This window comes from Sphaerodactylus townsendi, linkage group LG01 (genome assembly GCF_021028975.2).
Source record: "Sphaerodactylus townsendi isolate TG3544 linkage group LG01, MPM_Stown_v2.3, whole genome shotgun sequence".
NCBI classification, from domain to species: Eukaryota; Metazoa; Chordata; class Lepidosauria; order Squamata; family Sphaerodactylidae; genus Sphaerodactylus; species Sphaerodactylus townsendi.
The window spans coordinates 45,871,022-45,888,821 of record NC_059425.1 but is presented as its reverse complement, the minus strand read 5'-3'; the positions used below and the strand labels follow the sequence as shown (position 1 = coordinate 45,888,821).

At 43.8% G+C, this 17,800-nt stretch overlaps 1 protein-coding gene across 1 annotated transcript in view; it reads right to left on the bottom strand.

Annotated features, from left to right (window-relative positions):
• Positions 1-581: 581 nt before the first annotated feature.
• Positions 582-17,800, bottom strand: part of LOC125424721 (two pore calcium channel protein 1-like) — a 40,187-nt gene continuing 22,968 nt past the window's right edge. The window contains 13 exon segments of the mRNA XM_048482153.1: positions 582-1,141; positions 3,156-3,280; positions 4,209-4,322; positions 5,043-5,133; positions 5,821-6,040; positions 8,017-8,086; positions 8,370-8,457; positions 12,159-12,223; positions 15,502-15,687; positions 15,877-15,917; positions 15,919-15,936; positions 15,938-16,032; positions 16,710-16,914. Of these exon segments, the coding sequence (XP_048338110.1) occupies positions 996-1,141; positions 3,156-3,280; positions 4,209-4,322; positions 5,043-5,133; positions 5,821-6,040; positions 8,017-8,086; positions 8,370-8,457; positions 12,159-12,223; positions 15,502-15,687; positions 15,877-15,917; positions 15,919-15,936; positions 15,938-16,032; positions 16,710-16,914 (1,464 nt within the window). The 3' untranslated portion in view covers positions 582-995.

Sequence of the window (17,800 nt, the reverse complement as noted above, 5' to 3'; positions counted from 1 at the left end):
GGCAAGGGCTGATGGGAATTGTAGTCCATGAACATCTGGAGTGCCATAGGTTTGCCACCACTGATATATACGTTTCCCCATCAGGACAGTAGCAGCAACCCAGCGGCTAACTATCCAAGCAAGGAGCGTGTACCCTGTTTCCCCTAATATAAGACATCCCTGAAAAATAAGACATAGTAGAGGTTTTGCTGAAGTGCGAAATATAAGGCATCCCCTGAAAGTAAGACATAGCAAAGTTTTTGTTTGGAAGCATGCCCGACGAACACAGAAAAATAAGACATCCCCTGAAAATAAGACATAGCGCATCTTTGGGGGCAAAAATTAATATAAGACACTGTCTTATATTCGGGGAAACACGGTACTACGTGTTTGATAAACATCTCATAGCTGTTTGATGATTTTTATAAAGAGTAAATTAAACTTTACTGTATGAAGTCTGCTGCCTTTGAACATTTACTGTTCATGTACATTTATTTGCACTGAAACATTGCTTGTGCAAATAAGGACAAAAGATATATACCCTACCCCATTCCTGCTTTGCCAAAATTTATCTGTCGGAACAAGTATGCACAACACTATGGTCTCTATAGATAGAATTTTATTTTCCCACATCTTTCTTTGTAATGTTTCTGTAAAACATTGCTGGTTGTAGAAAGTGAGGTTACAAAGTTAAGTACAGAAATGTACACAAGTTAATACTATGTTTTATGCCACAAGCCTAAATAGAGTCAAACATTTTAGACCCATTCAATGTGCTTCCCTTTATAAAAATAATACTGTCTTTTTAATTATTTATATACAGGTTTTTTTTTAATTGACAACTATGGAATGGTTGATTCTTTGGAGGGCAAAGCCATGGACCAGGGCAGCATGACCTCTCATCGATAAGTGGTAGATGGGCCTTGCAGTAAGTTTGAAGCTTGTACCGAGTGAGCCGCAGAGAGATCTAGAAAGCTGCTCCAGCCATTTCCAGTAGTTTCCCTTCATTCTGTAGCTTATGCAGCATTGTCAAAGGTAGGGTTCTTCAGGTAGATATCATTTGCAGAAAAATTTAAGATCTCATCCAGTGAAGGACCTTCTTCTTCTGGAGATATCTCTGCTTCAAACATGCGCTGGAGTAAAGCATCCACTGTTCTGTATCCTGGGGAAAAAAGATCCATCTGAATTTCTCATTGTATGGCTGACTATAAACAGATGTTTGAAAGGGTCACCTCTACTCACTATTACATACTACGTTGATAGCATCATGACTCACGTTTGTTAACCAGTCCTGCAAAGTCTGGATATAAATATTACAAGTCATTCTCCTGCCTAGAGAAGTTTAGTATTTTCCCTTCCAGTTTTGAGAACTTCAGTTTGGGAACTGTCTTGTAGAGTTCTTCAGGATGCAGACATTCCATTCTGCAGACATTCCATTGGTCGCCCATCTATTACTGGGTTCAATTCAAGGTACTGACTTTCACAGATAAAGGCTTTCATGGATTTGAGCCTTTTTATGTCTTTTCCCCAATGCTCCACCATGACAACTTCACCCATTCCGGCAAGGTTTTTGTCAGGCACCATCCTGCAAATGGGCAAAACTGATAACTGCTTGGACGCATGCATTCTCTGTTGCAGCCCTCACCTTATGGACTGGCCTCCCTGAGGAGGTCAAGTAGGCTCTGCAAACTATCCAAAATGGAATTATTTAGGAGAGCTTTTTGGGCAGGTCACTAGAACTGAAGTCAGAAAGTTGCATTGATAAACAGAACAACTGTGACCTACACCACAGTATTACTATGCAACACTCCAGACTATAGTTTCCATACCATGCAATGTGTCATGCTTAGAAGCTCACTGAAATTTCTGCAGTCCAAATCCTATTGTCTTGTTCACTGGATGTCCCATCCTGGTGACTGCAATTGATTTGCACTATGTAATCTGCCTTGAACCTTAGTGAGACAGGCAGGCCAAAAAAGCCTATTAAAGTACCAGAAGCCTGGTACCTTGAACTTTTTCACTGCAAAAATCAGATTTGTGAAAGCAGAGATGACAGTTGGAGTGTTGTGTGGCTTCCCGTCTGTATGGCCATGTTCTAGTAGCATTTTCTCCTGACGTTTTGCCTGCATCTGTGGCTGGCATCTTCAAATCCTCTGAAGATTCCAGCCAGATTCCAGCAAAATGTCAGGAGAAAATGCTACTGGAACATGGCTGGAAGCCACACAACATCCCAGTGATTCTGGCCGTGAAAACCTTTGACAATACAGAGATGACAGTTACTGCTATCTATATACATTACTGCAATTGTGTTAACATAAAGATAGGCCTGCGCTGCAAAAGAGGGTGGGTGGGAAAGGAGATAAAAGAAATGCAGACTTAGGCTGCTCTATATCACCTTTCAGTGATATATTACATTTATTTTATGTTTTCCTTGCTGCTTCCTAACTCAAATGTTCTTCCATTCTGGGGGAAAGAAGGATGACAGGCATCTTTTTGTAGCAGTTAAAACATGAGATAACTGTAAGTGTGGAATAGGAGTTAGCGTGCCAAATTAGGATCTGGAGGACCCAGGTTTGAGTCCCAATTCTGCAGGGGGAAGGTTGGTAGTCACATCCTGTCATCTTAACCTAGTCCACGGGATTCTTGGGAGGAGAAATTGGAGGAGGAGAAATGTGGGTTATATATATTTATTCATAAATATTTATAGCCTGCCTCATACCAAAGTCTCTAGGCTAGTGGTTCTCAACCTTCCTAATGCCACGACCCTTTAGTTCCTCATGTTGTGGTGACCCCCAACCCTAACATTTATCCATTTTATAGATGGAGAACACTGATGCAGGGAGTCTTAGGCAACCCCTGTGAAAGGGTCGTTCGACCCCCAAAGGGGTCCCGACCCCCAGGTTGGGAACCACTGCTCTAGGCAGCGTACACAAGGTTAAAAACCATGGAACATCATAAATATAATTAAATATGGTGAGACTGAGAGCTGCTCATAGAAATGCTTGGATGTTTTGAACAGATGGTTACTACTATGCTTGTCCTTTTAAAAAATCCAGACATTGCGCCAAAGATAGTCATCATTCATGACAACCCCCTCCCCCATACTCTTCAATCAATAGAGATATTCTCCTTAAAATTACAGATCCCAAGGAAATCTGTTGACAGCATAAACTCACTTTTTGAAGCAATTTTGAACATTAATCCTTTAGGTTTCTTCTTTGTTACTGTCCTCTCTTCACCCCCAAGGTCATTTTCACTGGTTTCCATGTTGTCTATCAGTTTGCCATCCAGTAGTTCTTCCCTGAAAATCCACCCATCAAGGCATCATGAGACGTCCCAGCCTTCTCTCTCTCCCTCTCCCCCTCTCTCTCCCTCCCCCCCCCCACCAAGGGCTGGAGATTAATTGCCATTTGACATTACCCACTCTCCCATTCTTATTCCCCTCTCATTAGTCAGTATCAGAGGCAATTAAAACAAAATTAATGCCTGCCTGTTTAAGGTAACCACAACAGGCTCCTAGCTACCCTTTGATTTTTATTTGTTCTATAGCAAAAACAGGACGACGGCTGCATTTTAGCATGAACTTTTACTAACATGTAAATTAACCCAGCATAGCACAATTCTGCAACAAGTTGTAGTCGTTTTGCAGAGTAATTCTGGACTTCTGTTATTTATAAGGCCCACCAAGTTCATACATATACCTGTAGATATAGCCATAACTGGAGGCACAACCAATCTCTTCAGCAAGTGTCTCCTCAATCTGATTGTGAGGAGACCCCTGTGAAACTCTTGAGTCCCACCATTACAGCCAGGTAGAGAAAAGGACAGTTGGGAAAGGACAGCAATGAAAACCAGGGGCCAAAAATGTTCCCCTCCTGCCATGGCATGCCAAACAGTTGCTTGTGCTGTGAACCTGACAGTCCTTTCAATACCACAGAAATTGCATGCTGAAATAAGCTGGGCTTTCAGGCTATGGCTAAATAGGTTTTCTTCATTGTAGACTGCAAGTGCTGACCCTATACTGATATCAAAAGGGAAAAAATCAGCAGTCACTGGCAATGTGTCCGTTATCTCAAGCAACTGCAATAGCTGTAAGCAACAGCAATTAAGAACCTTTCCCTATGAGAAAAAGTTTAGATCAAATCTGACTTCACACATGGTAAATAGGCACAACCAGAGGTTCCTCCTCAACCATCAGTGGCATTGGGAACAGAGAGATATTTACTTACTCCTGAATTCCTACACCGAGTTCTTGGATTTTCTTTTCAATGGCAGTTTCTACTTCGCTCTTTTCAAGGGAATATTCCACAAAAAAAGCTTCCAGAATAAATGCTACAAAGATGCTGAAAATCAAGTCAAGATGTGGAAAGTTGCATTGTATTTAACATCCTCCCGTTCTTCCTTTTCCCATTCCCACAGTAAAACCATGAAAAGATTTTCTGGCCTGCACAATTCATATTATTCACATATTACAAACCAAAAACTGATTTAAAACACACACAGGAATATAGATGGCCATAGGTTTGCATGATAAATTAATTCCCAAAACACTTGTGGATGCTCAAACTGACACTCTTTCAGCTTACCAGTGGCGAGCAGAGAAGCCAACTTTCTGCCTGGCTGTTTGTGCTGGTGTTCCAGGCCTTTCAGGGATAAGGGGTGACACTTGTGGGGGAGAAAAGCTGGTTCTCCGCTGATCAGTCTCCCTGAGTCCCTATCTTGTAAGGTGGCGGGGTGGCGGGGGAGTTAATGGTTTCTGTCCTGATAGCTGTGTGTGTGTGTGGGGGGGGGGGGTATCTGTTTCTTATCTGTCAGCTTCTGTCCCCTGCATGGGGTGTCAGAAGTGATCAGTCTCTATTCTTCCTATTGCAAATGGGGAGGCAAGAAGCTGATCTGTTCCTCTCCTCCAAGATGTGGATGGAAAAGAGAGGGAAGTCAATTGTGAAGCTTCTTTCCTTTCCCCTCCAAGCCAGCAACTACAAGTATACACACAACCTTAAACAATGTGCACAACAAAAAAATATCCTCTCATACCAACTAATCAAAATCAGCACAGGACTTACTTAATAATCATAATAACCACGACAATATGAAAGGTGATGAAGAACAGTTTTGCAGCCTGATGAGTCACAAGGGCAAACCCACTGGCAATGAGTACAAAGTTAAGGTCTACTCAAAAAAGAGAGAGAGAGAGAAAAGCACTGCCCATATTTGGATGTTGTTTAGAGCCTTTAAAGCAGGGGTGTCACACATGTGGCCCGGAGGCCAAATCTGGCTCCTAGCGGAGGGCTTATCAGACCCGCAAACCAGCTGAGACAGCCCCTCCTTGCTCCAGATCTGGCCAGTCCAGGCAACTGACTCCCAATCTGGTTTGGCAAGCCCATTGAGAACTGGTCAGTCTCACCCTGCTCCAAATCTGGCCTGGCAAGCCACCCCACCCCCCAAACTGAGCTGGCAAGCCCACTGCTTGCTGGCAGCCCCCCTCCCCTCCCTGTGCCAAAGTTAGGTGGCAAGCCTTCTGTGGACTTAGCTACTGAGGCAGCAGCTTCCCCCAGGACCCAACCCGACCAAGCAATATTTATGACATATCCGGCCCTCGTAACAAATCAGTTCAACACCCCCGGCTTTAAAGGCTTTGAACTAAAGTGATGATGAAAGAACAAAGAGTATCATCTGACTCCCACCCTCTCCCAAAAGTACTTCTGCACTTCCATTATGGGAAAGTAGTAGATTAAGAACATGTTGCTTGGCCAAGGATGGATTGGCCTGCCTTTGCTAACCTTCTAGTCCCTTCCGAATCTTTTTTTAAAAAAATCACACTTGAACGTCTCCAAAGGATATCATGCCATTGGTTGACAACAGTGAGCTCCATCAGGACGATGAAAGAAGACATAATATCGTTGAAGTTGTTCTTGCAATATTTGGAATGGGCAAACATAGAGTCTTTTAGAGAGGGGTTTCCACAGTATGAAGCATGCTGGGCGGTGGTGTTTCTGGCAAAGAACTGGACCTTCCCATGGAAAATTTCCATCCCAATGATGGCAAAGATATAATACACCACCTAACAGAAAAGAGAAGAATAACTACCATAAGCACATTGCGTATTAAGTATACAATAGATATATTAAGAATTAATAAGGCTAGTCCACATTACTGACCAGATGAGGTATTTGGCCACTTCTCTGGATTATCTGCCCCAAGAAGCCAATCACTGAGCACCCTCAGCTCCTACCAACCCAGGATGCCACTACAGCTATCTGCACACGAACAATTCTAGGTACCTAGAATACCTAGGTACCTGCATACAGTCCTAGTTGAGAGTGCTCGTCATCTTTGGATCCTTCAGAACCATCCAACTATTGCCCAGTATTGAATCTCTCATTTCTGAGAGAGTGGCAGCAGAACAGCTCTTCTGGAAGAGACCATGGCACTGGACCCATTTCAGTCTGGCTTCCGGCCTGGCTGTGGGACAGAAACTTTGCTAGTTGTCCTCATCAACAATCTTCAGAGACAGCTGAACAGAGGAGGATCAGCACTGCTGTTACTGCTCAGCCTGAGAGCAGTGTTTGACCTGTCCACTACGACCTCCTTGCCCAGAGTCTCACTGATGTTGGTATACATGGGACAGTCTTACAGTGGCTGGTTTCATTTTTCAGGACTGGGGACAGAGGATGATATTTGAGGAGAGCTAGGCAAGTACAGTCAATCAGCTAGGCAAGTACAGTCAATCAGATTGTGGGAACATCGTCATGGCTGAGAGGGTTCAGTCCTATATGCCTTCGCAGTTACACATGCGTTGAACAATTTTTTTAAAAAAGAGAAGTGTGCAAAGGCGCAGAAGCAACCCGAATTGTTTCCATGAGCACAAATTGCTTCCTGAATACATAAATGACATATATGTGAACGGGGAAAAAAAAAGGAAAAATAGGTTCATTTATAATTACTGGAACTCATAAATATGCTGTGTGGAATCCACCCCTGATCTAGCCACAGTGATCCATGCAATGGTCACCTCCAGGTTTGACTACTGTAAACTCTATGCAGGGCTACTCTTTTGCCTGTTCTGGAAACTTCAGCTGGTCTAGAATGTGGCAGCAAGGATCCTTAAAGGGACCCAATTTAAGGTTTTGATGTTAACCTTTAAACCCTAAATGGTTTGTGCCCTTCATACCTCTCCCAATGCACACCAAAAGAACAATATGCTCTGCTAGTAATAATTTGTTGGTGGTCCCTGGCCCTAGAACCATTGTCCTCAACCAGAGCCGGAGCTTTTTTGGCTCTGGCCCCAACCTGCTGGAACTCTTTTTCAAATGAGACCAAGGTTCTGTGGAACTTGGCTACCTTATATACTCGCATATAAGTCAAGTTTTTCAGCCCTTTTTGGGTGCTGAAAAAAAGCCCCCCCTTGACTTATATGCGAGTCAGCTGCTGCTGCCCGGGGAAGGAGGCTGGCTGGTGGTGGGACAAACCAGGCGGGGGCACTTTAAACATCTTCAAATTGACAAAATTAACATCTGTCTGATTCAGAAGGCAGCCCTGCTGGGATCCATTCTAATACTATGCCGATACATGACAATTTCGTAGGCCTTTGGGTGAGGCTAGAATTGTAATGACAGGCCAACAACCAGCTAAAGAACTGGCAGCTGTGAAATCAAGCAATAATAGCATCTGAAATTAAAAAGTTATTGGACAGGAGGGCTGAAAAAGTCCTTTGCTTGATTGAAACTGGAAACAGACACTATCATTTGGAGCTGATGATACTGGATGGAGCAATCCATGTTAAAGGTGCATGTAGTCACATGACTTTATATCAATAAGACCCTCCCCTGAGGGGAGAGCAGCATTTTAGATGTGTCTTTCAAAAGAAGAAAAAATAGTACTGAAAAGATTCCGCCATCTAGAAATAGCATTTTTTTTACACAACGCTGTGACACATGACCATAAGCAAACCATTGCTGAGTTGATTTGTCAAAGTAGTACAAGATACAGTCTCAAGATTCTGTAGTTTCGGATGAAGATAAATGAGAAATTGCTCACCAAAGCCAAGCCACCAAAAGTCAGCATTGTAGGTACAATGTTTATGAGTGTATTCATGATCACACGGAACCTAAAAGACAACAGAGGAGGAGATTTGGCCTGAAATACATTGCGCAAAAGATGCATTTTCATCTCACTGACATATCTTTCTTTTGCTACAGCTAGTAACTTAAATGGAAAAACAGAAAGCAGAAATACATGGCAAGAATTTTAGCTGATGTTTTCCCCACCCCTATTCATTCAACTGTGTCGTACCAACAGTAACTAATTCAATGATTTCTACCAAACCTCCCCAACATAATTACACTCTGAATTTGCACATAACTCTTACTGCACACCTAATGAACAGCTACCTTTGTATACTGTCGATAATCCGTATGAGCCTAAGAACTCTCAGAATGAACACAATGTCCAGTACTTGTTGGCTGTTGTATACAGATACTGAGGAGGAAAAAGAAAAAAGGGCATTAACTATCATGTGAAGTTCTCCCCAGTTGCCCATCATTGTAACCAACCTTATCTCAACATGAGTGAGAAACCTTCCTCCTTACCTTATAATCAGATATTCTAATTTAGTGGACATTACGTGTTCCATGCAACTTGCCATATTTTCATGACTGTTCTTATTTGCATTCTAGGGCCGATTTTGCATGCCAAAAGTCCTCTGTGGCTTATCCAGGGAGCGTACCTGCTGCAGGGCTTCTCACCCTGCTTGTAGTTCCCCACTGCTGCCCGGCTCTTTCCTTCACTCGAGTCAGGGCCGGGAAGGGACGCCCCGAATGGTTTCCCACAAGCCTGGGGCTTTCCCATAAGCCCTGCTTAAGCACCGCGATCTCTTCTGTAGTCTCTTTCACACATGCACAGGCAGCCTCTGTTACCTACGTTTGGATTGGCTGAATCTTGCCCCATTTCCCCCACTCACTTTTACTATTTTAGTTTTAAATGACTCTGAACACAAAATAGGCACTGAGAATTGGCACCCTTGCCCCGCCCCCATCTAAAAGCCTTGCTTGTGTGATGGGATCGCCATCCTCCCCCCCCCATCTAAAATCTAAATCTAAAAGCCTTGCGTGTGTGATGGGATCGCCATCCTCCCCCCCCCCATCTAAAATCTAAATCTAAAATCCTTGCGGGTGTGATGGGATCGCTTCATGTCCTCCCCATCAAAATCTAAATCCAAAGCCTTGCATTATGCTTGAGTGGGATCATGTCCTCCCCCCCCCATCTGGGCAAAATCTAAAATCCTAAAGATCCCTTGCGGGTGTGAGGGAATCGCTACCCTCCTGTTCGCGGCGCCTGCACATGCCACTTTTCTACCCAAAGTTTCTCCCTCCTTTATAAAAACCAAGGTTTCTCCCTACGTTTTTTTCCCCGCTGCAAGGTGGGGGAGAACACTGCTTCTCAATGCCTGTCCATTGGTGGGGCAGACCAGAGTGATGAGGCAGGAAAACTTTCTGCTACGAAGGAGTTTTGCATAGCAGTGGAAGCCTCCAGAACAACAAAGAGGCATTTCAAAAGAACCTCAACCTTTGTGGTTCAAGGAATTTGTGGAGTAAAGCAGTTCTGTGGCAGAAACGTGGCAGCTATGCTGCAGCACCGGGAGCTGTGCAAAACCCCCGATTGCATCGGGGCATTCCCTGTGCCAACAGAGGGGCAATTTCGAAGTGCAAACAGGATCTAGGAGAGGAATTCTAGGACCTTAGTGTAAAGATTTCTCTACCTCATGGATGGGCACCCCCCCACCTCCTTGCCCTATTCCTCTCAGCATCTTTTCTAACTCACTTGGGGAACCAGATGAAATCATAGTATATTAAACTGTATATTTAAATATTTAGATTGAAATACTTTGGGAGATAAATGAATTTGGAAAAAAAACTTGCTCCGAGTGTGACCAGAATACACATTCCACGCTCCTACTATGGAAGAAGATGTTCCAGAGACTAGTTTATGGTTTCCTCTGTATAACCACACAGGTGGAAGTGGAGGCAGGAAAGAAGGAAAAGCCTTCAAATGAAACAGGGAGCCAAGGGAAAGAAAGGCAGGTGCTGTTGCCTGCTGCTCTGTGCCCTAGAGCAAAAGAAGAGCAAGCTCCTTTCCCACAGGTTTCCACAGGAGTCACTGGGGATGGAGTACCTGAAGCCACCATTCTGTTCTTCTGGCAGAATCTCAAGGCCAAAGATAAAGATTGCCAATTTCATTTGGGCTAGTCAGACTTTGACCATTAGAAAATTAGACCCAGAAAATGGACCTTCTGCCCCACGCTGTTTGAAGGGCCATGGTCCAGGGGCAGAACATATGCCAGTGTTATGTGGTGGTTAAGAGTGTTAGACTAGGATCTGGAAAACCCAGGGTCGAATCATGTCTTTGCAATGGAAGAATAAGAGGAGTCTGGATTTATAACCCCCTTTCTTTCCTGCAAGGAGTCTCAAAGTGGCTTGCAAACTGCTTTCTCTTCCTCTCCCCACAACACACCTTGTGAGGTGAGCGGGGCTGAGAGAGTTCTGAGGAACTGTGTCTCGCCCAAGATCACCCAGCAGGAATGTAGGAGAGGGGAAACAAATCCGGTTCTCCAGATAAGACTCTGGTGCTCATCTGAAGGAGTGAGGAATCAAACCCAGTTCTCCAGATTAGAGTCCACCGGTTCTTAACCACTATGCCATGCTGGCTCTCTGCTCTTAAGCACTACACCATGCTGGAAGCTCACTGGATGATCTTGGGCCAATCATATTTTCTCTGCCCAACCTACCCTCACAGGGTTGCTGTGATGAAAAAACGGAAGAGAGTAGAATGATGCAAAACCGCTTTGGGGCCCCTCTGGGGTGAGAGATGGGGTGCAAATGAATTAAATAATGAATAAAGCATGCAGTAATTCCCAGATTCATTCCCTGGCATCTCGTTAATAGGATTTTTAGCTCAATTGAGATAAGATTGCGGAAGTTCCTTGTCTGAAAGTACTATGAATTTTTCTTTGCAAACAGAAGTTGTGTGGGGAGCCTAATTCAAATAGGGACGGCAGTGTTCTCATGCCATTCTTCTCCCTAAACTATAATGGCCCTTCCGAGCTGCTATTTGTCTTGTTGGAGCAAAGAGTGCATATCTCACTTCTCAAAATGGGGGGAAATTGCCAGGGCTAGAGATTATCAGACTGATTCTCTTTGATGGAGACTGTTGTACTGGAGTCTTGTGGCATTTTATATACCATTTGCTTTATTCACAAGTGTACTAGCAGAGCACAGAGGCACTCCTACAGATCAGCAGATCTGCAGCAGCAGAAGATATATAGACAGAGATTCTGCACTCCAAGACGCTTCAGCTAACAGACAGCAATTGCTCTTCCTTTGAGTATTTAAAAAGTGCTTCTTTTCATGCAGGCCCACATCTGCCTATTCTCTTTAGCCAAGTTGGAGTGGGGTGTTATACCCCCAACCTCTGATGGGATTTTTGAATAGTACCACTAAAGGTAAATCTGCTATTGTTGAGATTATTCTTCCTTATGTCACCGAAGACACACTGGGGTCTAAATCAAACATATCTGGTTCCCACATTTATAAGGTGCACAGAGAGCTAGGTCTTGTTTGGATGGAGAATGTGATGCATAGGTGGGCCTCCCCTTCTAGTGAAATAGCTATGAGAGCAATTATTCCCTCTTGGGGGAAGCTTGCAAACCCTGATTAGGTGTGGAAATTGGTATATTTGATTTTAACCTGAGACACAGTGAATAGAGGCCAGTCTCAGAGTGCCTGAGCATTTGGCCTCAGCAGTAGCTGTATGGGGCCATTTCATGGGTGGGTGGGATCAATCTTCCCACCCCATCAGGCTGATCTGAATTGGGGCACTGCACAGCTGCTATTTACAATGAAGCTTGGGAATCTCAATACAAACCTCCCAGAATCTTTTATCATTTGACCCTCAGGTAGCAGCTGTCTGCCCATGACCCCATAGACAGCTGCTGCCAGTCCCAATAGACTGATCTAGGGCAGGCAGCAATGCTCTGACTCAGTGAAAGGCAGTTACATACATTTCAGTATATCTTGACTTTTAGAAACACATGGCTGGCTAAAGAGATCCCAACAGCACTGGGAATAAAGAGTTTTTTCATCTTCCTCACGGCATACTTCCCCACAGAACAGACCTGGACTTACCTGATTTAAGTGTAGTGTTGAGCACTGTTGCTATCAAGGCAGCGATAATGATAAAAGTATCAAACCTAGGAAGGAAGGGTGACATGCTAGAGAAAGTGAGGCAATAATACTTCGAAGCCCTGCCTTAACAGTCCAGAGAAAACATGGTTTATAGATGGCAAGGCTGGGAAAGAAGGTTGTCTGAAATCTGTTGGGCTGGGGTACAGTAGACCCAGTGGTGGGATCCAAAAATTTTAGTAATAGGTTCCCATGGTGGTGGGATTCAAACTGTGGCGTAGCGCCAATGGAGCTGGGCAGGGCAGGATGGGGGCGTGACAGGGCATTCTGGGGGTGGGGCATTCCTGGGTGGGGCTGTGGCAAGGACGCAGACGCTGCGCCGGTCCTTGGGTGGGAAACGAATGCACGCAGGCGCAGGTTGCCATGCATGCCAGTGCACCTCCTGCTAGACAACTTCAAGTTCTGCGCGCTACTGCTAAGAGGAGGGGTGAAACTAAAGCAAAAATCACTTGGCAAAATCACCAATTAGTAACCCCCTCTCGGCACACACTAATAATTAGTAACCTACTCTCGGGAACCTGTGAGAACCTGCTGGATCCCACCTCTGAGTAGACCCCTCCAAGCCCCATGGGAGAGACCACTGTTTATGTTGCACCCTAGTGTTGCCTAGCCATTCCTTCTCTGCAAAGTGATGTCAGTGCTTTGTAAACAGAAGTTGTATGGGGAGCCTAATTTAAATAGGGACTGCAGTGTTCCCGTGCCATTCATCTCCCTGAACGATACTGGCAAGTGCTTAGCCCGTCCCCTGTTTATAACTTATCCCCTGCATCTTCCCCCCTTTCCCCAGTCATTTACATTTTGACAAGTGGGAGTACCAGACCAGTATTGGACAGGAAACACTGGTCTAAAATCCCAGTGTTGTGAAACTTAGGAAAGCAACAGGTGAGGGAACAAGTTAAGTACCCTTTGTCCCAGCAAAACCATCTAATCTTGAAGTTACTTAGCAGGCTACAAATGGCAATTGAAGATTCAATGAAATGTGGTTCCAGTCTTAGCGACACATAGAATTGTGGTTTCAAAGCACTGGCACTACTTAATCCACCAAGTTGAAGGCAGACTGCCTCCCCTGGACTGTGGCCTGCCAGTTGCTCATCAACCCCTCCTGTTTTTGTAGTCCTAAGCAACTTCAAACAAAGTCCCATGTGAGCCACCTATGTATGGGCCATACATTATGCAGACTTCATGATAACACTAAGTTACTGAATCTGAGCAGTCCCACACAAAGAAAGCAGTACTTAAAACCCTCCTCCCTAAGTTTCCTGATTTTAGATAATAGGGAACCAAGACAAAGGGCCCATAGCCTTTCCCATAAACAAGATTTAAAGTTATGTTCTTGGTATCTGCAGATAAAAAAAGATTTCAGATGACAGGATGGGAATGATCTCACCTTGGAGAGTGCCTGCCAGTTAGCAAGAGCAGATCAAAAGAGCAGATCAAAATGGGTTAGAAAAACACAATATTTCATAGAATCATAGAGTTGGAATCATAGAGTCTGCTTAAAAACCTCCAAAGAAGGATACTCCACCACACTCCAAGGTAGTGTATTCCACTGTTGAACAGCCCTTACTGTCAGGAAGTTTTTCCTGATGTTTAGGTGGAATCTTTTTTCCTTCATCTTGAACCCATTACTCCTGGTTTTAGTCTCTGGAGCAGCAGAAAACAAGCTTGCTCCCTCACCAACATGACATCCCTTCAAATATCTAAATATTTGACTCTGTAAGAAGCAACTGTGTACATCCAATCTATCGTGAAACGCATTCAGTCTGCTGAAATTCTCATATCACTAACTAGTAACATGAATATTTATGTACTAATCCTGCAATCTCTTTGATTTTTTTTCAAAATGTGCACCCTTAGAATCAAAACTGGACTATAGGAGTTTGACACCACATTTTTTCAATAAAACTGGAAATACTCTAAAAACCAGGCCTTTTGGAAAGCCAAGATAAACTTCTTGAAATCTAATTGCACAAATTCCCATCCCTCATGAGAAGGCAAATCACACACACACACACACACACACAAACTATTTAGGGGAGCCTCTCCTCTGAACCAGATGGGGTAGGAAAGTGCAGGGAGGAAGGGACAGTGAAGTCCCTTCTGAAAGGAAAGCCACTTCCTCTCCAAAGGAAGTTTTTGAAAGAGCAGCTTCTCTGTTCTATCACAATTGCTTGGCTCCCTGTCAACCTTTGCCCTTCTCCCTCCCCTTTTAGCAAAAGAGTATTCCAGCAAAGAACAAAAAAAACCCCCTCACTATTAAATATGTTTTTCAACCCCTCAAAACCTGAGGGAAGGCGACTTTGTCTAGTCCTGAAATACTGATGATAGGTTGAGATTTTCCAGAACTGAGCAACTGAATGTGGGAGGGAAGAAAGAAAAAAGTTTTCTGGCAAATTGCTTTCCTTCCACACATTACAAATCCTAATTATCCAAATTCAATGTTACACACATTTCTACAGAAAAAAAATGGTTGTGACATTTACATATATCCATATGTGTTATATGTTTTGCAAGCCATTTAGGCAAATCTCACCCAGGTTTATTTATCAAATTGGAAAGTTACTTAATGCTTAAAACATCTGGCAAGAGGGGAGGAAGTCTACATACAGCCAAAGTGGGGAAACAGTCTGATACTCATGATCTCTTTGGTTAAAGAAAAGAAAAAAATGCTGCATCGAAACATAAGACCCTTCCCAAGAAATCAGTAAACTGCTAGCTAGTATTAAGCATTCCCTGAGGAGTGAGATGTTACAGAGGAAGCCCTAAAGGGCTTCCCCTTCAATATATTGTCGAATTGCCATTTGTAGCCTGCTAAGAAACTTCAAGATGAGACGGCCTTGCTGGGACAAAGGTTGCTTAACTTGTTCCCTTACCTGTTGCTTTCCTAAGTTTCACAACACTGGGATTTTAGACCAGTGTTTCCTGTCCAATACTGGTCTGGTACTCAAACTGAGCAAAATGCAACTAAGTGCACATCCCTACTTGGACATTAAAAACAGCAGATACAAGAAGGATGCATGGTAAATCACGTGAATGCAAGAGGTACTGGCTTTTCTCTCCCCATTATAGACATATATGAAGCTACTTTACACTGAATCAGCCCATTGGTCTATCAAGGTCAGTGTGACTGGCAATGACTCTCCAAGATCTTGGGAAGAGGTTCTACTGTCACCTACATCACTGGTCCCTTCTGACTGGAGATGCTTAGGATTGACCATGAGCCCTTCCACCTGCCAAGCAGAGGTCCCACCATTGAGCAACGGCCCCTTCCCATATCAGTACTCACCAGTTCCAGAACTGGTTCCTTGCAAAAAAGGTTCTGGGTTCATAGGTGTACAGCTTCAGGAGGATCTCAACTATGTACAGAGAAAGGAACACCCACTCGGCATAGGAGATAAATGGATTTTTCTCATCCAGAGCTATGAAGACTGCATTGATAAGTATGATTACATCATACACCCAAACAAATCCCCTGCAGGAGAATGAGATGGATTTGTGTGAAGTGCTCTAAAGTCTTTTCTCAAAGTTTAACATTTAATCTTTTAACAAATCAAGCAGCTGCTCAGCTCTTTGCCATCTGTACAGACTCTTGGGCTGGAAGGAGAATTCTGCCCTTGACCATCAGGGGTTGCAGGCAAAAAGGGAATAATTACAGACTTACTTGTGCTGAACTATTCTGCGTACCAGAGAGGGGCTGGGAGACAGAGTTATACACATGCTTAGAGCCAGATTGGGATGGGGGGGTGACCTCACAGAGCTTCATTTGCATAATCACCCTGTATATTCAGGAGAATCAATGGACGGACCAAAGATTTTTATCACCCATGTAAAAGAATAGCATAAACAGAACACAGAAAGCATCTTGGACCAGTACTTTTGCAATACTCGACTAATAGTAGCCCATATCCAACAAGATATCGTAAGCCATTGTAGGAGGGCTGACTTGCAGCCTGTTGCTGTACTAAACAGAGTGCTCTGGGGGAATGCACATATAACACCTCAGGGGTTTATTAAGTAGGATCCTCATAAATATGAGCATTTCAGACTGCAAGTAGTAAAATACATTTTGAACAGTCCCCTACCAAATATGCTCTGCAAGGTAAAAACGAGTACAGTAGGAAGACGACTGAGCTAATTGGCTTTCTCTGGACCTGTTGCTTTATCTCCCCACCCCCACCTCCCAGAGCATAAGAGATTATAATCCACTCTGCAACCTCAGGATTGCATCTCACCAGGCCAAACAAATCATCTGTGATCACATCATGGGTATATTATAATGGGAGAACACAGCCTCTGACCCCCTTCTTCCCTCCACATTCTATTTAAAAACAAAACAAAAGTAGCACAGGGCAGTTTTTAAGATATGAAGCTGTTCCAAGTGTTTGTTCTTCCTTGAGTGAGACATGACTCCCTTCTGCTTCTCACTTTCCATCAGTCTTGGCAACTTCAACTTCTATCCAGCTGCCTCAGGTAATGCGTCAATCTGGTGCTACATACCCACATGGCCTTTTTGTTCTTCATCAGATATCCTTAACAAAAGTTCTCGATGAGATGTGCTGATATCGGGAGCAACCAATTTTATCAGACTCTTCCACGTGTCCTCTGTGACAACAAACTCCGTTCCCTCCTTGATCTTCAAGAGGTTGAAGGCTTCTATCATCTTGCGACGTTTCATGTAAACAAGTTTACGGATCTCATTCTAGAGAACATAAAAGTTATCACTTTAAAAGAGCCTTTAAAAGACACTTTACAAGGTGTCCCATAAGGATGTTTTGAAGCTGAAGGACAATATACCTGGGTCATGGACAATGTATACCCCACTAAACATTCCCTTCTCACTGGACACAGTGTGTAACACAGTTCTCTCTGTGCTACACCTCTGAAGATGCCAGCCACAGATGCAGGTGAAATGTTAGGAACAAGATCTACCAGACCATGGCCACACAGCCCAGAAAACCCACCACAGCCAGTTGAGTCCACATGTGGAAGCCTTCGACAATACACTGAAGGACAATGTTTCTTAGGATGTCTACACAGGTCATCATGTCCTAGATTTCTGATACACCAACTGCAAATATTTTTCTGGATCAGAATTGGAGGAAGAAGCATTTCTTAGGTAAGCTTCCAGATCAGTGGGTAGATATCCTCTTCACAGCTGCAGGGTAGCCCTGTTCATAGTGACTGTTGGTATCCCACCTGGTATCCCTTCCTCCCTTCTGCCAAATCAATACTGGCTTAGAGAAGAAACCATGCTTTGTCTTAAGGTTGCAAGGAGTGAATAGGAAATCACTGTTGCGTGGGGCATCTCCACTGTAGAAAAGTACAGAGTGACAGATGAACCAACATGGAGCCTCAGTTTTCAAGGCGTTCTTCAGCTTCTCTTGTAGCTCATCAATACGCCCTTGGACAGTTGGGTAACTACAGACATCACAAGAGGACCTTGCAGGAAAAGTTAGTAGTCTTTAGCAATGCAACAATGTTTTTGATAGCCTCTACAGCAGTTTCATGAATCAATGGAAGATGGCAATTTCAGATCAAGTGACTGGTTTGAATAGGATCAAGAAAAGTAGTTAACAGGGCTGAAA